Here is a 22,138-nt window from a genome sequence, read left to right on the forward strand (position 1 = left end):
CCCACTTGATACGCTTAATGAAGTAGAAATCCTTGCATGTTCACTTTATAAAGCCACTCGAACCTGTTTGATAAAGTTGAATTGAACTGCTGTGAAAGATTATTGGGGACGACTGCTTGCTGGGTTTTTGCTATGGCAGAATGGGAATGGGAAAAGAAGAATTAGATATACTGTTTTGAGTCGGTTTAAGAGGAGTAGCTGACTCAAAAGTTGAAGCTACGTGTTGGCTAGATACTTAATCAAGATTAATAACTCTAACAATTTGGATTTAATAATTAATCAACTAATTGTGTTCATAAGTTGGGCTCGGTTACTCGCATACTAACAAAATCACTTGCCCAAGGCTTTTCTATTTTTACACAACTCTTTTGGCGCATTTATCATTAATTGTTGGACTTTTTACATAAAATCCCATCAGACCTTAAAACCATGAAATATTTGGGCATCTTCCATATACCTACATAACCTTTGGCCCAAATAATAAAGTATTGGGCTTAACTCCACAAATTCATATAATCACTTGCCCAAATAATATTAATAATATATACTGCAGTGAAAATGTCGGGTATTACATCCTCTCCCCCTTAAAGAAATTTCGTCCTTAAAATTTGACTACGTCAGAAAATAATTCGAGAGTTCTCTTTCATATCGAATTTATATACTCCTTTAAATTGCAGAGCTTTAAGGAAATCTTTGTCCCCCTATTTCAAAAATTCAACTCAAATCGACGAGTATCTGCATAAAATTTCTATCGATCTTGAACCTTCTTGAACAGTTGTCGAATTTGTTGGATAAGTGTAACCATTTCTTCAACTGCATTAGATCCCAGCACTTTTCCTTCACTTATCTCATCTTAATAGAGTGGGGATCGACATTACCTTACATAAAGTGCTTTATATGGCGTCATACCAATTGTTGCCCGAAAACTATTATTGGAGGCAAATTCAATGAGTAGCAAAACTTTTTCTCAATTCATTCTTCAATCCAGTGCATAATGCGGCTTCTGGTACGCGTGATGCACCTTTAGATGGCCGTCTCTTGCCCGTGCCGACGAGGAATTCGCTCCTTCTGAACTGAGGAAAAGACAAGTCTTATTTGAAAAGAAAGTTTTGGAACCCGGAATCACCCACGATTGCCAGTGTCTCCACCTAAAAGCAGGCACTTCTTCGCTCTAGTACAATAGTTCATATTATATCTTCCAATGTGTAAAGATTTATCTCTAAGATTTCCCATCTGCTTGCGGATAAAAAGTTGTTATAATAGTTAAGTTCCCGAAGATAAAAGATCATATGAAACATGTAATAATGTGTCAAAATGGACTTGATTGGGCGTTGTTATAAAATGAAAGAGTTATTGTTAATGGGTCAGGAAAACATAGACCGCAAAAACTGAATTATGTCCAACGCCTGACTTGCAACTAGAAGCAAAGAAAATGGCTCGAATAAAGGAGTTATTGTTAGGGAACAAGATGTGAAATTTAAACAAATCATAAAGTTTAAGATACTTATTCGAGCAAAAAGATATGAGTATGAGGCAAAGAATATAGCTCGAATTAATAAGGGATTATGACTGTGGAATAAATTATCACCCACGTAAAGTCAATATATTAGTGGATGCCTTGAGTAGAAAAATTTAAGTTAACTAAGGATTTCTCCTTACCCGTAAAGAAAAATTCTCATCAAGGATTTTAAAAGGTTGAAATTAGAAGTGGTTCTACCACCGCAAACCATAGAAGCTGTAATTGCAATGTTAACAATAACTCATGATTTGAGAATCATAATTGTTATAGTAACAAGAGAAGATGAAAGGTAGAAAAATTACGGGTAAGGAATAGAAGGGATTGATAATTACCAAGAAGCTCGGGGTAAAGATATCTTGTTTGAGAAAAGATTATGTATACTCAACAATGAATAGTTGAGAAATGAAATCACAAGTGAAGCTCATGTATGCTAGATATTGCATACCCACGAAACACTAAAATGTATCAAGATCTCAAACAAAACTTTGGTGGAAAGAAATGGAAATGAAATATAGCTTTGGTTGTAGAAAAATATTTGGCTTGCTAACAAGTAAAGGCGCTACCTCGAAAACCTTATGAGAAGTTACAACCATTATCTATGTCAACCTTATAAGGCGCATATCGAGATATGTCACAAAACTCTCAATCATATTCAACCATGGTCTTCTTCCCTTGCTTTAAATTGTTAAATTACGTATCCTTTTTGCTGACGACGGCTTCTGAAAAGATACTCTTCATAAAAGCTTCTATGAACTGGCCCCAAATAAGATTCTCTAATCGCTCAACTGTATATATCTTCTGCTTCGTTTCCCACTAATAATCAGTCAATCCTTGTAGTTGAAATAACATACAAGAAGATACTCTTGATCATTGCATCTAAGGAAGCAAAACTCGCGAAACTCTACTATAAACAGGGGAATTTTGACGATGAAAAACTTCCGAAACTCTTCTTTCAAATTGATGGGAAGGAGTAGGTCTCTAAATTATTCGCATGGCGAATGGCAGATTTCCATTGCTTCTTTGAGACATCATGCCGAGTAGGGCTGGTAAACCGGTCGGTTCGGTTAAAACCGAACCGATTTACCGGTTAACCGGAACCGATTAAGGGCCATTTCCCTGACCGATAACCGAACTGATTATTGGACCGGTTAACCGATCAAACCGATTAATCCACGATTTCTCAATTTGTCCGAATTTAACCAGTTAATTCGGTTAATCGGTTAACTGGTTAACCGAATTAACCAGTTTTTATTTAAAAAAAATTCAAATTTGTAGAATGTGTTCAATAGGATTTGAACTCTTAACCTTTGAAAGAAAGAATAAGGTCTTATCCACTGTACCAACTCATAACTTATAATAATTTAGAACAAAATTTTTGTTATAGATACTTGAAATATTAATGTATTATTTAAATTAAAATGTTAAAATATAAATTAATTAATTTAATGTAAAATAAACCGGTTAATCGGTTTAACCGGTTAACCGACCGGTTAAACCGATTAACCGATTAGTGATGAACACACTAACCGATAACCGAACCGAACCGGTAAAAACCGGTTATCGGTTAATCGAAAACCGGTTTTTTTGGTTCGGTTACGGTTAAAACCGATTAACCGGAACCGTTTTACCACCCCTAATGCCGAGTAAATACACAAAATTCTCAAACTCGAGCTTTCATCCCATCAGTAAAGCAATCACTGCTAATTTGCTATAAATCAACTAAGTTATAAAACTAATGCCCAAAAATTAAACCATCTAAGCAATTAAAGCTCAACGACCTAGTAAATGACCACTTTGATCATTTCATATCATGGGAAAATTTGCCTCAACGAGTTCTCATACAAAATATGGGAATATACGTTGCAAAAAGGCTCTTAGTACTAATTGTGATGCACTAACTGTATAACGTCACTTACTAGTACTAGGTTACAGTGCCACTGACATAACTCGCTACTGTATCATCAATCTGTCTATATCTGCATCCATCCAATGTATAGATATACGTACACACCATCATCTAAAAGATTTTCATTGCTATACAACAAATGAAGATCCCCCACATATCAAGATACGAGTATTAAAATATGAACAACACTTTATCCGTTCAAGAAGTTCATACTAGTAGAGGATACTCATAAATAAACCATGTTATTCATATTCACTCACTTGTAAACGTGTAAACTTCTCCAAATACTAGTTTCTTGCAAAATTGCAATATTAATAACTCAAACTCTTTCAAAACTGTAAATTGATATTTTAATACTCTGAAAATCAGTACCTGGCTAGGCTGGATGAGATGGAGCGCAGAGCTTTTACTTATTACTCATACTAGTCCAAAGATTCAAATTTAGACTAGACTCAAGGGAATATTTAGGCTCAGAGCAAACGACTTGCTCTGATACCACTTTGTCACAGCCCGACCTAAGCTAACAACAGTTAAGCCGGGGAAAATATGATTGGGGAAAGGAAAAAAAAATAGAAAATAAAAGAGGTTTCAATAAAAATAATTATCCTGCTTAAACAATACTTTACCATAATTAATGTTTGGTAATCATAAGCAATCTTTTCTAAACTCAAAAGCAGACAACTCACAATAACATAATGACAAGTTGTCTAAGTATCAAGTGACATAATTCTGTAAGCTATTAGTTTGAAAACTTTGCAACACATCAATAAAGTAAAACGCACTAAGCGTTGCAGCGGAGTAACTTAAGTGGATTATATATATGAAGACATGAAATCCTGAGCCTAATTTAGTACTGATATTTCAAAGCTTCGCTCTGCCGACATCCATCTGCATCACAGCTTAACCTGCACATTTAGAAAACATATGCAGGGCTGAGTACTCAAAAACACTCAATGGTCACATGCTAAAATAACTTGAAAGCTTGCTCTTAGAGCTATATATTGAACTTGCCATCTCAAGCATCACACAAGAGTTTTATTTAAATAACCTGTGCACGCCAAAACTGTAAAACTTCTATATATATCATCATAATATCATATACGTCTGCAGACAATTAACGTGTATGTACCATAACTACGCATCATGTAACCTTGTGTTGAGAAGTAGGCCTCCTTCTTAAACACAGTGATCGGCCCGAAGGCTCCCGATCACAGTGACCGGCCAACCCGCTCGATGACTCACGGTCACAACTATGCGCACAAACCCTTACTGACATCTCGCTTCAGCATAGGGCCGCTATCCTCTATCTCTCGTAGATGGTAACATACAAGCTCATAAAAGTTTTGGCAAGTCAATAACTTTAATATAACATCATTCATATAATAACATAATTAAATAATGTGCACTTCAAATTGTGAGTTTAGAAAGCCCACTTGATACGCTTAATGAAGTAGAAATCCTTGCTTGTTCACTTTATAAAGCCACTCGAACCTGCTTGATAAAGGTGAATTGAACTGCTGTGAAAGATTATTGGGGACGACTGCTTGCTGGGTTTTTGCTATGGCAGAATGGGAATGGGAAAAGAAGAATTAGATATACTGTTTTGAGTCGGTTTAAGAGGAGTAGCTGACTCAAAAGTTGAAGCTACGTGTTGGCTAGATACTTAATCAAGATTAATAACTCTAACAATTTGGATTTAATAATTAATCAACTAATTGTGTTCATAAGTTGTTCTCGGTTACTCGCATACTAACAAAATCACTTGCCCAAGGCTTTTCTATTTTTACACAACTCTTTTGGCGCATTTATCATTAATTGTTGGACTTTTTACATAAAATCCCATCAGACCTTAAAACCATGAAATATTTGGGCATCTTCCATATACCTACATAACCTTTGGCCCAAATAATAAAGTATTGGGCTTAACTCCACAAATTCATATAATCACTTGCCCAAATAATATTAATAATATATATTGCAGTGAAAATGTCGGGTATTACATCCTCTCCCCCTTAAAGAAATTTCGTCCTCGAAATTTGACTACGTCAGAAAATAATTAGAGAGTTCTCTTTCATATGGAATTTATGTACTCCTTTAAATTGCAGAGCTTTTAGGAAATCTCTGTCCCCCTATTTCAAAAATTCAACTCAAATCGACGAGTATCTGCATAAAATTTCTATCGATCTTGAACCTTCTTGAACAGTTGTCGAATTTGTTGGATAAGTGTAACCATTTCTTCAACTGCATCAGATCCCAACACTTTTCCTTCACTTATCTTATCTTAATAGAGTGGGGATCGACATTACCTTAGCTTTTTCTATTTGATCCATGAACCCAACAATGATTTGCTTATGTCTAATTTTGAAGTCTTTTTTTTTAATGCTCGATCTTTCTAGCACAGATAATGACTTTATTTTCTCCTCATCAACCATTTTCTATTGATATGTTGTGTACCTGGCTTGTTTGACTTGAAATGAACACGCCGCCCCATAACATTTTGTTGTATTGTTGCTGCCGAAATCCTGCGTATGGTCCTTGTGCTTAAGCCAAAAGATGTTGCTGCCTTTATTTGAGCTCCAATAAGAATCTGCCCATTGCTATCTTGATGTTGAAGAAGGAATTGGGCAATGGCATTTTTTAAATCCATGGTGATATCTTTCTTCAGTTTGGGCTTAGCCATCTTTAATACTTTTGTATTTTTGTAGTGAATGTTGTCGCATAGAATTAGTAATGAATTAAATTTATGGCAGGTTGTGTTTATTGTGTTTACTAGTGGATAAGGATGTCTCTTTGTATAAACAATAGTTTTGGTGGGAAATTTTCCCTCTAAAAATTTGTAATGGTGCAATTGTTCGCTATTTATTTTTCACTACGGCGCAAGTATACAGGTAGTTGTAATAAGTAAAAGTATGGTTGTATCCCACGAGAATTAGTGGTTAATTCTAGTGATTATCCTAACTCATTGAACTAGAGCTATTTAGACTAAGTGGTTAAGTGAATGGTGTGATTATCTAATTGATTACCTAATGAATTAAAATAAGACACTTAAAACAAACGAGTAAAGTGGATTACTCAAGTGACTAAGGTGATTTAGGGACTAGGCATCGATTAATTAGCAATGGACTTCAACTTAACTCAATATTAATCTTGATATTACCTATTTATCTAGAGTGATCTCTCAACTAGTTCTAGCCCTCTCCCGGGCGACTAGAACGGTTGATTACAGGTCATAATTGCCGTCCCCAGTCAATTTATTGAGTTGATATGTTTCAAGGATCCTAATCTATTATGATTACCCGTGGCCGCGGGTAGGACCGCAGGGTCCTGGGCTCTTTGCGCAGTCCACTCGTTTAACTCCTTTCTCCCTCGTCCGAACTCCGATTTGATCGCCGTTTGCGCTCACGGATTCCTCTCGAGATGTAATTCAACCTCATGTTTTCAAAATTTTCTAATTTATCTTTGATTTTCCCTGAAATCAAATCAAAATTACATCCAATAATCAAATTTTCATAAAGTATAATAATGGGATACAAACAATCATTCACAAGCAAATCATGAGAGAAAAATGACAATAATTCATACGAAAACCATGTACGAAAACCATGTTTGTCAGCAAATAATTTCCATCTAAATTTTCTTCCTTTACGCTTGCTTGCTTTGTGTTGTCTTCTTTCAATCGATAATGTACTCATTAATTTTCAATTTAAATTAAATTTTTGTAATTTAATTAAATTCAAAATTAGGCTTTATCTTCTTCAGATCTTCGACCTTTTCATCAACAGATCGGGAGGAAGAACCAACACCTTCAAATGGAGAAACATTATCAACGATATTATGATGCAGATTGAATAGAACGAATCCAACCACTTTTCAGCAGAGAGACAACAATAATAGTCTTGCTTAGGGATGAGTGTTCATGCTCAAGCAAGCACCTAATATCTTTAACGTGTAACAACTCATTGAACAATTTTTGGTTGATCACAATCTTATTCGGGTGTGAATCATAGCAATCACCAAGCTAACACATCCGCTTGCTTCATAATCATCTCAAAGATTATCCCTGAAAAATCAAGAGCACCACTTCGGTGTTGGGATTGGCAAGAGATACCTTGTCCATTGGACAATAAATTTTTTACTTCCTTCTTCCTATTACTAATGTCTCATTACTTTTGGACACAGAGATTATAGAATTTTCAATTAGTAGATTTAAATATAATTAGTGGAGATTATTTTTGTTTAAATGGTTAAGTAACTAATGTATTTTAAAATAATACTTAAATAATTACTAATTACACACTTTACCTACTAATTACACAATCTTTAATTTTCGTGTCCAAAAGTAATGAGACATTACTAATAGGACGGAGGGAGTATTAATTATTATGGAAAAATTGCACCTAAATATACAAACTTTGCCAAAAATCCATATTTGACGCGAAGTTAGGGTTTTACATTTTAATACACCAACTTTCGTTGTTGTCCAAATTTGACACGACTTTATTCTTAAAAATTCAAAAAACAACCCCTTTTTGTAAATTATTATCATAAACTTTACTTATAAAGTGAAAGATAAATTGTAAATAAATATAATAAAAAGCACAAAAATCACGCACAAATATAACATAGAAATTGAACCTTTTTATCTCTAAATTTATAAATCAATACCTTGTCCATTGGACTACAAAGTTTTTATCTATTATTATCATAAACTTTATTTATAAAGTGAATAGATAAATTGTAAAAAAATATAATTAAAAAACAAAAATAACACAAGAAATGAACCATAAAGTTTTTATATATTATTATCATAAACTTTATTTATAAAGTGAAGAAATAAATTATAAAAAATATAATAAAAAGCACAAAAATAATACAAAAATATAACACTGTCGATGGGGTTCAAACACAGACTCAATTAATGGAAAATAAAAATCGCACTATATTTGCTACACCAAAGCCTCATTTTTATATTCTATCATGAAACTTATTTTTATATAAATTGTTTAACGCGATTGATCCTATATATAAGATCAATAACATGCATGTGCCATTTAAAAATTAATTAGTATGCTCATCCGTGCGATGCATGACGAACATCAAAATTAATAGACATTTTTAAATAAATAATTGTAAAATATGTTTCAAAAATAAAATGATACATCAATTACTCAATAAAATTTTAAATTTAAAAACGTAAATTTCAACTCTGGTTAAAGTTTAATAATAATTATGTTTTAAAATCATTTGATAATAAAACTTAGCATTACACATTATTAAGAATATTACACGTCATAATAAATAAATAAATATTTTCACACACAATTATAAATAAAAAATTATAAAATTTTAACGAAAAGAGAGAAAATAAAATATTTTAAAATTTGTATAACTTATTAATTTTAAATTTATTTTTGATGATTTTTATACCATATTAAACATCTTATCACAAACTTAAAGTTAAGATGCATATTGAATATTTTTTTATAAATTAAATTTGTTAATGTTTAGAAAAGAATTAAAATTATAAAAAGAGAGAAAAAAATAATGAAAAAATTAGTAGGAGAAGAGAGAGGAAAAAAGAGGGAAAAAATTAGAGGGAAACAAAGAGAGGGGGAAAATATAGATTCTGATTTTGAATTTGCATAAATTGCGACATTTTTGTTTTCTTTTACTCCGTTTACAAGGTTTTCATTCAAATCAATTTAAAATTTAAGATTTGATTTCAAATAGGTTCCCATTGCTTTTGCTTTTCTTGGAGCGAACATTATTTTGAACAGTCGTTGAAAACAGTTATAAACACAAATCAATTCCCTAAAATGAAGATGAATCTACCTTTCAAGGTCGGGCAAGTGGCGGAAGCTAGGACTTTCGAGGAGGGTTTTCGCGGTGCGTGGTTCCGATGCAAGGTACGGTAGAGATGTTCCTTCAATGTTCAATGTGAAGTGTATGAAGCTGTCGTTAGTTAATTAGTTGTTATACAGTTTTTTCCTCAAATAAATTGCCTTGTGTGTCTCCACCTTGTTTTATTTAGCTGTCATTATGTGTGTCCGTGCGAATTTAGAGGGTAAATGATGAATCTAAGTATATACCTTCATCACGTGCACATCTCAGATTTTTATTGTATTTAGGTATCATGGATGAGAGATTTGGTTTTATGAAGGTGTAATTGCTTTCAAATTGCAGGTGTCAGAAGTTTGTATATCCTAAATCGTGGCATCAAAAGTAATAAAAATTTGGGTTGATCATAGTTTTTGTCCCCAACTTTCAATATTTTCCATAAAGTGTCATCAAATTATGTTTTAACTTCAACAACCTTCAACTTTAGAAAAAGTTTGATTTATGCTTCATCTTACAGAATCCGGCCACAGAACGACGAGTCACGTCGCCGGATTCTTATATTTTAGGATTTTTTTTTTCTGCAATTTAAGTATTGAATAATGCAGATTATGGCGATGTGACTTATTATTCCGTTTCCGGATTCTGTAAGGCGGGGCAATCTTTGGAATACGCTGAAAGTTGGTGACACAAACTATAATTAACCCTTCCACCATCATGTTTTTTGATCTCACAACTCTTCAACATCTCGAGCTTCAGTTCAACTGGAATTGCAGGGAGAACATTTAGTGCTATGAGCTATATTTCTAGTCTTGTGCACAACCTTTTTGGGCAGTGATTTTATTGTGGAATAGGTTTAATTTTTTTTGTACTATCCTGTAATATAAATGTATATGCCGACTGGCTTTGTTTTTTGGGTATAGTTCTTTCATTGTGATTATACTTTTACTTTTTAATCAGCACTTCTACTTTTAATCAGCAAAGTAAGAGAGGTTTCACAGTTCATCAGGTACTTGCTTGGGGAAGGTTCATAATGCAGAGAAAACTTCTATGTGGTCAAATTTGTTTTCATGAATTTTGTCGATATATTCTTGCTTCTTGTGATTTTAATTGAGTTTAGAATTCTTTGTTTTAAAAATTCCTAATAAGTATTTATATATATTAATGAAAATGTCGCTGATATCATTTTTGAGAATTGAGCTTCTCAGGCCTTGAAATTCCATGTTGTAATGATTCAATTTGAAATATGTATGCGATGTTTGGATTGCGTTTGGGATGCTTAGTAGAGTATTCTGCCCTTCTGGGAAAATCTGCCAAGGGAATGTACTGGTCATTTGGCTCAATCTTTCAAGTAGTTATACAGTGTATGAGTGTAATGATTGTTTTGAAACTTTTGCGGGACAAGAAGTCTTATTGTTTTTTTTTTTGCTCTTTTTTTGTGGTGGGAGAGGGGCAATGTTGTATTGGTTGATTTTGTTACAAAGACAAGCACTACATAAGAGTTCATGTCTAATCAAGGAGAAAAAACAATGCTGCATATATATAAATAATCCGAGGGATGCATTTTACCTTAGAAATAAAAGATATTAATATTTAGAATAAGTTTGCATGTTCTCTCATGAGTGTTATTGACTTTATTGTATGAGATTTATTTATTTATTTATTTTGCTTGCTTCAAAAAGGCATGCGTGCCTTTAGTGGAGCATCTAAGCTCAGGAAACTTTAGACCTTGACGTTCCTTCTGTATTTATTAGCTATTTTCATGTATTATTGGATTAATGTTCTGCATATTATTTTAGTACTGACATGGACATTAATATCCTTCTATCAGATTAGAAAGATCAGCAAGAAAAAGGGAAAACTTGGACATGTCTTAGAATATATTGACTTCACCGAGGAGAGTAAGTTTCTGAGTTGCCTCTAGTTGATTTATTTTCTTTGTTGTTTTTAAGAATGTGATCACCTTTCTAGTTTATCCCTCCTAACTTTTTGGCATCAGTTGGTTTTAAAAAATGTAGCCATTTGGACATCTAATAATTATGTAGCTAGTGACAAGAGCTGTTGGCTTTACCTGTACTTTATTATCACCTGATTTATATGGAAAAGTATTTTGGTTTTTGCCAAAAGTTCATGGTGATAGCATGTTCTGAAATTTACAGCTTCGAATCCTTCATACTAATGGCTCAAGTCCTGAAGCCAGAGTGTGCATACTTGTTAAAAGATTGAGCAGTAATTTATTGTGTGATTTGATTATCCTGAACATCAGAAGGTTCATTGCTGTTCACTTCTTACCAGAATATATATTTACTCGACTCTCCCCTAGCTTGTGTTGCAGATTTGGAGACTTGTTGTAGTATGAAAATGTGCATGTTAAACAACTTGTTTGTGTGAAAGCATATCTATATGATGGTAATAAAGTTGCTCACTCCAACCACATAAGTCTAACTTTAATTGCTGCCTTGACTGTGTTTGACATCATGAGAGAAATAATCTATTTTATTTCTGTTCTGAAAATGAGGTAGTGACCTAGGTTATATGAAACATGAATCTAGACGCTACACAATAATACCTTTTTCATATTTCTCTTTTCTTACTAATTTGTAATTGAGTTAACATTGAAATAAGATTTGTGATATGAAACACTGAGGGGGGCAATACAGAACAAACTTTTTGTTTCATGTAATTCATCTTGAAAAGTGCAACTCTAGTGAGTGTCTGGGAGGAACCCCTCATGAAACAAACCCTGTAAGTAAGTTCTTATCGCACATAATACGAAGACTGGGAAGCAAATATATAGAAGGTTCCAGTTTTGACCTAACATAAATTTGACATCTCTTGTCCTCTCCTGAGCTTTTTGTTTATACCTTATAAACGTCATATAGATAGTACAGTATCATGCAGTTATTTTGGAGAAGGTAGGATCCCTGTTCAACCACATACAAGTAAGACAAAAGTAAAGCTTCCGATCATTAAGTGTTGCGTACCTAATTGAAGGGAGATATTATTGCAAGTCTATGTGGGCAAACATAAGAACTTATGTCTATTTGTGAATTCTAATCTAAGCATCATGTAATTTCATGTGAGTATAATATGAATTTCTCCAGTTAAATTCAGAGGGATGGTGGTTGTCAATTTATCGCCTTCAAGTTGTAGTTATGGGAAGTCAGAACTCAGGAACTATCTTCCTTTTATTGTATATATTGGCCTTTGTTCTTCAGAGTTCTTTCTATTGTTTTCTGGCCAAGGCCAGGCATGATACGAATGATTTATTAATAGGAATCTGGCTGTAGCGGATAATTGTCAGATATTTTCCTTCTTCTGAGATGCTGCAATTTCCTTCGACATTTCATTTTTGTAGATTTCATTCTTTTACGTGTACAAATAACCTCTTTCGATTTGGTTTTGTTGCTTTCTGCAGAATTAGACTGGACCAAGCTATATCAGGTGCCCTCTCATTATGAGGGGAACATAAAAGGGAAACATGGAGAATTGATGGTGAGGCCACCCTACCCACCCATCTATAAAGAAAAGCAAATGCCTCATGTCAGTGAGATCACAGAAGATACTGTAATTGGCGGTGATTCCTGGAGGGTGGGTAATTTGGTGGACTGGTGGACTAATGACTGTTTTTGGTCTGGAAGAATAACACAATTATTAGGTGATGACGCGGCCCAGGTATTGATTCTCGGAGGCTTGTTTTTTGTTTTGTAACCCATGTTAGTTAGTCCCAAATCCCAATATATTCTGGTTAATGAATGTTCCATTCAAAATTCAATACTTGAATCCAGCTACCTCCTATAATCTTTAATCACTGACAAGACGAATGAAGGAAATAGAAAAGCAAAAGAAAAGAGTATAGTGTACAACTCGATGTTAAATAAGGTCACACCGTCACAGTCACTACCTGTGAGCTTTTGGTTTGAAGCTGTTGCAGTTTCTGGGGATTGAACAGAAGGATTTTAAGATGCAAGGATGAAGACCTTAGTTAGTTTAGCTTAATTTTTAGCTGTGTAATGATTATTGTCAAGGAACTTAATACTCCCTCCGTCCCACTCTAAATGTCCCATTTTCTATTTTGGGTTGTCCCACTCCAAATGTCCCATTTCCTTTTTAGCCAATATACTCTCTCTCTATACTTAATATTTAAACAATTTCCACAAATTCACTTTATCTACTTTATACACATTTCTTAATCTCTGTGCCCAAAAGAAAGGAGACATTTGGAGCGGGACGGAGAGAGTACTAACCTTTTTCTTTTATGGGACTGGGGTTTGTTTTCTCTTTTAGATCGAGCTGCCACCCCCACCTCTTGGCGAAGGTTCATCTGATAAAGCACTTCTCAAGGATTTACGTCCATCATTAGACTGGTCTCCTGAACTTGGTTGGACAGTACCTACTCAGGTTCGTGATCTCTTCTCTTCTAATGTTGTCTTTCTTTACCTTGACAATTATGTCCTGAACTTCTACCTCTAGAACCACATGTATCTTTAGACTCTTTCAACAGGGTGCCATATCTAATTGTGTCCATGATTCGAAGACTTCATTATAATTCTTAATTTGGTCCATAATCTAGTTGAGTGTTGGGTTTGAAAACTAGAATCCACAAGGGAAAAGGTAGGCTCATTTTTATCACGCCTTAGAGAATGGGTTGCATTGGTGTCTGATTGAAGTTAGGATAAAAATGAATAACATTAAGCTTGTATGTTAGGCTTTTGGGGTAATGTAAAGGGAGGAATGGATCAGACTGCAAAGACTTAACTGCACCAAGAACTTGTTCTTAACCATATTCATATGGCCTGACTGATCCTCTCGCATAAATCTGAATTTGCGCCTTTGGCATCCCTTTCTCAATGCAAACTTTTTCTGCTTTTGGAAGGAAGAGAAGGGTGTAAGAGCACTGTAGGAGCTGAACTTTCATTATATTATTCTGAAATGGCTGTATTCTTGGCTCTTTTTACCGATATTTTAATTTTGTATTAATTGAAACGTTTCTCTGGAGATCATACAGCATACTAAAAAATTTACAGCATATTCTGAAATGGTAACTATATCCTGAACTGTCTTCTATGTGTGCTGTTTCACAGAACTTATGGTGACACATTTTGAAGAAATGAGTATAGTTTGCTTGGCGCGGAACTATTTTGGTTGTTTTTGTCGCAACCCGGTTCCTAACCAGTGATAGTGTAGACCAAGTATCGATACGACTAAATAAAAGAATAGGTAAAGACAAGAAGAATAGATTGAACATCAAGGGTTTCGACTCGATCAAGAAATAGACTCAGTTCTCTAGTCATCAACATCTCTCTCTCTCTCTCTCTATATATATATATATATATATATATGGAAAATTGCCTCTCTCTCGAGGTCTTATACAAAAGGTGAGGGTCTCTCTACATACGCCCTAATACTATAATGATGCTCTAGCTATATAGGCATCATATAAGAACTAAGCATCTATAGATATACATTATCTACAAATGCACGCTATACTATGCTTCTCTATCTATATACATCAGCTATGCATCACTATATATATATATATCCTATATATATATATATATATATATATATATATACACACACACACACACACATATATACTAGCATCTATAACTTTAGCACGATCATCGTCCCGTCAACGTCATCTCCAGTTACCCTGCTCTCCGCATCGTCAGTAGGTGCGTCCTCATTCGGCTCTGCCTCATCGTCCTCGTACTCATCGGTCAATCTGTACGCACTATCGCCGTCTGACTCATCTTTTCTCTCTTGGGCGTCTCGGGATGGTGGGTAACGAATCGGATGCATGTACAACTGAAAAGCTAATGTGCTTGGCTCGGGTAGTGGAGCAACTCTCGGATAAGGATCGTATGGTACGTGCTGAATTTGAGGCTCGATAAATACGATAGGTGGCGTGATAGAGTAAAGGTGGAGAAGGAACGAGAACTGAACGGTAATATTATAAATGATAGAAATTAAAAGAAAACTCCTCACCGAGGCCTACAGCAATAGCTGTCCTAAACAATACTATGATTCCACATAAACGACTCTAACTATGATAAGCCTATTAAATAGGTAAAAAGGAAACCCTAACCCTAAAAGCCCATGCACACGTTATAGGCCTTTAGCCCAAACTATTTGACAAGAAGAACTAAGAATAAATAACTGACTCAATTAAAAAGAAAAAGAAAAGAAAACAGATGCCACGGTCTATCAATAGCCTCCCCGGACAAAACAGCCTTGTCCTCAAGGCTGAAGTATGGACCGGAAATAGGATGCCTCAACAGGCGCATGCTGGTGTAGTGCATCGAACTCGGGCTCCCCCAATTCATCACACACAAGGACGTTCAACGTCTTAGGCGGGCAGCGGTGAAGGGGTCCGAAAGTCAGACCGCAACGGAAGCAGGTACCAGCGGCAAGATGTTTTTGAATCTCTGATTGCGGCAGTTGGCGAAAGTTTTTGGCCTTGCTTAAAGGTAGTGAGGCGGCAGAAACCGTGGAGTCGGAAGAGTAGGTAGCTGTGGCTGTTGGTTGGCCGGCTGTGAGAGGGGTAACACGGTGGGAAAACACGGTAGGGGTACTAGGACGGGCAGCACGGCGCGCTGCGCTGACCGCAGAGGTGTAGTCAGTGAGAGCGTTGTCCTGTATCTGCTCTCGCACCGAACGCTGGAGACCACCGAGGAAATATCCTAAGCACTGGTCATCTGAAAGGGGAGGCAGCTGGGCCACGCGGCTTTCGAAAGCAGCGATGTAATCCTCCAGAGATCCTGTTTGATGTAATAGAAACAAGGCCTCGTAGGTGTTGAGCGTGGAGGCATCGCCGAAACGCGCCAATAAGGCTTGGGTGAATTGTGGCCATGCCGGGTTGGGGTTACGACGCAGGAGTAGTTGTAACCAGGAAATAGCTGCGCCAGACATGCCGATAATAGCAAGCTGCAGCTTCATGGCCGGGGGAATGCAATGGACGAGAAAATATTGGTTGGCTCGAGCAATCCAGCCCACGCGATCAGATCCATCGAACCCGGGTAAGTCAGATTTTTGAATCGGAATAGTGGTGGGGTTGGTGTTGTCGGGAACGAACGGCTGTTTCCCAGTGGAAGAGTCGCCGGGATCATCTGGAACGAAGGGTTGTTTTCCAGTGGAAGACACGGCGGCCAAGATGGCTGCAAGTTGAGTTTCCATGGCAGAACGGTTAGCGTCGACTGCTTTGGTAAGGGAGGTCAGCGATGTCTGCAACTCTAACACCACCTTCTCTAAATAATCCAGTCGAGACTCGGTGCTGCGCGTCGTAGCAACCATGGCAGGTCGGACCAATTGATAGAGTAAAGGTGGAGAAGGAACGAGAACTGAACGGTAATATTATAAATGATAGAAATTAAAAGAAAACTCCTCACCGAGGCCTACAGCAATAGCTGTCCTAAACAATACTATGATTCCACATAAACGACTCTAACTATGATAAGCCTATTAAATAGGTAAAAAGGAAACCCTAACCCTAAAAGCCCATGCACACGTTATAGGCCTTTAGCCCAAACTATTTGACAAGAAGAACTAAGAATAAATAACTGACTCAATTAAAAAGAAAAAGAAAAGAAAACAGATGCCACGGTCTATCATGGCGCTAACTCTGGGGGTGGCAGTGGCAAAGGTGCTGTCACGGGAATCCAATCCCATGGCGGTAGATCAGTGTTAGTAAACGGAACAATTGACAGAAAAGAGAATGGATCGTGATCCACAACTGGGGAGTATGTCTCAAAAGCAACTGGATCCGAAGCAATAAGCTCGTTTGAAAACGGTATAGGATCGGCTGGAGGTGGGGGAGCAATCGAATAGGGGTCCTCTGGAAGTGGGGGTGCAACCACTATCTCTTCTCCCTGAACTGGTTCATCTGGTATTCTATATGGTGGTGCAGACGGCATGCCAAACGCGAAGTAGCGGTAGCTAAGCGTCGTTATAAACCCGCTGAGGTCTCCATATCGGGCGCTTCCTAACCATGTAGTATCCACGTACTAGGGGATCAAAGATGTCGCCCAATCTCGCCACTCAAGTGGTAGCTGCGGGATCCGATGTGTGATAGCCTCCGGACCGTCGATTCCATACAGAATAACCCTCCGCCAACGTCGGTGATAATGTGCCAGGAACTCTTCTAGGGTATCATCCTCATCCGGCACATACTCTCTAAACCATCGTTGCATCGCTTCCTCTACATAACGCTGCATCCTGTAATAGAAAACATCGTGTTTCTCAAAAGTGGATATGAGCCAACGGCCATACTAGCCTCAACATCTCTTCATACAATCCTCAACCAGTGGTTCATATCATGTTCCATCATCTCAGACAATTCCGCCATCTAAACAATGCATATGAACAACTTGTTGAGGATTGTATGCAGAGATGTTGAGGCTAGTATAGCCGTTGCCCCACCGTACCAAATGAGGATGAGTATGTTGTTGATTGAGATATACCAAATAAGTTTCATATCCACTTTTGAGAAACACGATATTTTCTATTACAGGATGCAGCGTTATGTAGAGGAAGCGATGCAACGATGGTTTAGAGAGTATGTGTCGGATGAGGATGATACCCTAGGAGAGTTCCTAGCACATTATCACCGACGTTGGCACAGGGTTATTCCATATGGAATCAACGGTGCGGAGGCTTTCACACATCTAATCCCGCAGCTACCACTCGAGTGGCGAGATTGGACGACATCTCTGATCCCCCAGTACGTGGATACTACATGGTTAGGAGGTGTCCGATATGGAGACCTCAGCGGTTTATAGCGACGCTTAGCTACCGCTACTTCGCGTTTGGCGAGTCGCCTACACCACCATATGGAGTACCAGATGGACCAGTTCAGGGAGGAGAGATAGTGGTTGCACTCTCACTTCCAGAGGATCCCTATCCGATTGCTCCCCCACCTTCAGCCGATCCTATACCGTTTTCATCCGAGCCTGTTGCTTCGGATGCAGTTGCTTTTGAGACATACTCCCCAGTTGTGGATCACGATCCATTCTCTTTTTTGTCAATTATTCCGTTTACTAGCGCTCTACCGCCATGAGATTGGACTCCTGTGACAGCACATTTGCCACTACCACCCCCAGAGTCAGCGCCACCTATCGTATTTATCGAGCCTCAGATTCAGCACGTACCATACGATCCTTATCCGAGAGTTGCTCCACTGCTCGAGCCAGGCACGTTGGCTTTTCAGTTGTACATGCATCCAATTCTTTACCCACCATCCTGAGACGCCTAAGAGAGAGGATGAGTTAGACGGCAACAGTGCATACAGATTGACCGATGAGTACGAGGACTATGAGTCAGAGCCGAGTGAGGACGCACCTGCTGACGATGCGGAGAGCAGGGTATCTAGAGATGACGGGACGGGAGACGATGATCGTGCTGATGTTATAGATGCTAGTATATATGTGTGTGTATATATATATATATAGTGATGTATATAGATAGAGAAGCATAGTATAGCGTGCATTTGTAGATATTGTATATCTATAGATGCTTAGTTCTTATGATGCCTATATAGCTAGAGCATCATTATAGTATTAGGGTATGTACAGAGACCCTCATCTTTTGTATATGACCTCGAGAGAGAGGCAATTTTCCATATATATATAGATGTTGATGACTAGAGAGCCTTTATATACAGATGTCTGCTCTGCTCTGAGTCTATTTCTTGATCGAGTCGAAACCTTTGATGTTTAATCTATTTTTCTTGTCTTTACCTATTCTTTTATTTAGTCGTATCGATACTCGGTCTACGCTATCACTGGCTAGGAACCGGGCTACGACAGAGTGGTATCAGAGCAGGTCGTCTGCTCTGAGTCTATTGTTTGATTGAGTTGAACCTTTGATTGCTATCATCTATGAATTGAGTACTAGTCTAACTTGAATTCTTAGGCTAGTTAGAGAGTCAGTTCGAAACAGAACCCCAGCGCCCCATCTCCTCCGGCTTACCGAGGTAAGAGTTTGTTGATGTTTCTTTATTGCTTTTATGTTGAGTACTGTGTTTGATTTACTAATGAGATATATAAACCTTTGTAAATATTTAACTATGTGCGCTTTGTAAACTTTGTCGAGAATCCCTGTACTTTTGAACTTATGAAGCCGATAATATTTGTCTTTGAGATGATGTTATTGTTTTTCATCTTTGCATGTTTTGTTGTGAGCTTCCGCTTGTTGTTTGATCTAGTTCTTCTTTCTTTACTTCATTCTTTTATTTAGTCATATCGATACCCGATCTACGCTATCACTGGCTAGACGTCGGCTGCGACAGTTTTATTGCAATGTAGCATCTACTTATATTAAAGTTGTTCTATAAGATTGTTTTCACAGTAGAGGTCTATGTTTAGGATGTTTTGAGCTGTATAAGCAATTCATTTAGATTCATTTCGAGTTCCAATGTCTTCTCCTAAGATGTAGCTTTATGTAGTAAACTGCATAAATATCCATGTTGGCTGATCCTGTAAATACAAACATAAATTGGACAGAAGGCAACAGAAGTCCATTGTTTCTAGCTTGTAGATTTTCTCTGCCGTTTGACTTTTACTTTTTCATTTCTTGTAATTCTTGATCATCTAATTTCACCTTCAACATTAAAGGTGTAGGTTATTCTCCAAGTTCCTTTTCATAAGTTTCTCATGTTTTCAATTTTGCTTTAAGGTCTAAAGTAGAATTAATTAAAGAATAAAAGATAAAGACCACAGTCCAAGGCATGATGTATATAGTTCCATGTTAAAGCATTATTTGTGTTTCTAGATCATCCATCATTTGAGCCTGCTGGTCGCTGCCTCATAGGCTTGATGTCTTCTTTCACTAAGGAGGCGTCACTTTTGAGGATTAGCCTAGAGAGTTAAAAAGTGTATAGGCTAATCCATTGTTTACTAAGATAAGGCCCTTGACAATTTTCTATCATGTGAGCTAATTTTTCTTGATTCATATCCCATTGAAAGGGTGGGATTGGAAAAATCCTAGTAATGAGAATAAAAATAAACAATCATGTTATCTTATCCATCATGAAAAGTAAATGCCCGCTAATAGAATAACTTTTCTTATCTTATATGGAAATTGCAGGAAGGTGACCCTTGTGCTCGCGTTGTTAAACCTGTAAATCAAGGTGTGAAGCAACAAAATACAACAGCTAGTTTAAGAATTTATGGAGCCATGTTAAATAGGTTTGGGATGCTAATTTTGTAGTCATGAGGCTAAAATGTTATATATATGTCTATTAGGCCTGAGATTACTCCTTCTTTCAGGTTGGCTTAGAAACCATTGTTCTAATCAGTGCAGTCTTTCTGATTGTGATTGCCATTTGGTAAATGGCCTCCGAGCTAATCCAGATTTGTCTACCTGATTTCTGCATGTGTAGACCTTGTCCAAGTTTTAGTTAACTCTTTGCAAAGTGAAACAAATTGACTGTTAATTTTGCCAAAAAGTGTCTTAAATTGATGTCCTATAATGTTGCATACTTGCATTATTAAGTCACATTTTACTTGTGTATTCCGTAATTAATTAGGCTGTGGTTCAACACTCCATTTTAGTTAACCCTTAATGGAGAAAGTGGACCCAGTAAACATCTGACTTTTGCAAACAAACAATCAAGTTGTAGTTCTGTTTTAAATTATGGTTATATTACTAATCTAACCGTACATTGCAGTTATTGACAGGGTAATTCAAGTTGAGGATTTGCATAATGCTGGTCAAGAAACTGAGGCCGGTCAGAGGCCAGCCAGTTCGTTGCTCTCTTCGCCAGTTCCCTCCAACTCAGCCATTCCAGATGCAGCAAAGAGCATAACGGCAACAGAGATGCGGACATGTTCTCCGGGGAAGGCAGTTTCTAAGAAACGAAAGCACAAACAAGAGAGAAACCCTAGCCAGGGAGCCGATGATAGCAGCAGAAGAGAAACAAGTCGGGTAGTGGCTGATTCTGGGCAGAACAGAGCTGAACCTGCAGCTGAAATTGCTCAGGAGGAACTGAATCCCGGCCATTCCCAGGTAACATACATTGCCAGTGGTCGACTCGTTCTACATTCAAAATGCTCTGATCGTGTTGAAGCAGCAATCTTGGACTTGGAGGAATATGTGAACAAGGTTAAGTGGCTCAAGAAGCTTATGCAATGCGGAATTTCATCATCTGGTGCTCAGGTGCCTCACTGGGAATTTGAGTGACAAGTCGATGCCTTCGAAATCTTGAAGTAAATATGCAAGATAGAAGCTGAAAATTATTTGGCCCAGGTATTTTTGAATGTTTATATACATTTGCACTTCCCTTGCCAAATACTCCCTTCTTCCTTTAAGAGAGTATCACATGGGGAATGACACGAGTTTTAAAAAATATTTAGTGCATAATATGTTGAGTGGAGAAAGGAATCTATTATTTGTTAGATAATCATCCACAATAGAGAGCCAATGTGGGCTCTTAGATGTGGTTCTCACCATTTAAGAGCACACCATCTACTATGGGAGAGCTAACGCCCTAACTCTTAAATTTTGAGTTTCATTTTGTATTTCATTTTAATGTTGTTTTTAATTAAAATTAACAACTTAAATTTCATTGAAATTAAAAATTAACCTTACATTGATTGAAAATAAAAATTGCATTACAATAAAAATAAAGTTCTAAATTACTTCAAATTAAAACAACATAAAAGAACTTACAATCTATAGGAGATCATTATGTTTTTTGATTTGTTCCACCTTCTTCAAGTGAAACGCCAACTCGTCGAGTTTCAAGCCAGAGGTCTCCCTACTCAATATGATGTCGTCTGCGAGGTTGCATTGGATTTGGGAGAAGATTCCCATAACCTTGATCATGTTTTCCATGGCTTCGAGAGCTCGAGTTTGCTTGCCGGACGACTTCGTCTTTT

At 36.9% G+C, this 22,138-nt stretch overlaps 1 protein-coding gene across 1 annotated transcript; it reads left to right on the top strand.

Moving 5' to 3' along the window:
* Positions 1–9,007: 9,007 nt before the first annotated feature.
* On the top strand, positions 9,008–21,825 carry LOC131006911 (uncharacterized). The gene is made up of 6 exons (XM_057934053.1): positions 9,008–9,331; positions 11,092–11,161; positions 12,679–12,935; positions 13,548–13,661; positions 20,346–20,388; positions 20,929–21,825. Exons 1-6 carry the CDS (start codon positions 9,242–9,244, stop codon positions 21,438–21,440), a joined length of 1,086 nt encoding a protein of 361 aa, XP_057790036.1. The 5' UTR covers positions 9,008–9,241; the 3' UTR covers positions 21,441–21,825.
* The last annotated feature ends 313 nt before the right edge of the window (positions 21,826–22,138 follow it).

The sequence above is a fragment of the Salvia miltiorrhiza genome, chromosome 1, assembly GCF_028751815.1.
Source record: "Salvia miltiorrhiza cultivar Shanhuang (shh) chromosome 1, IMPLAD_Smil_shh, whole genome shotgun sequence".
NCBI lineage: Eukaryota > Viridiplantae > Streptophyta > Magnoliopsida > Lamiales > Lamiaceae > Salvia > Salvia miltiorrhiza.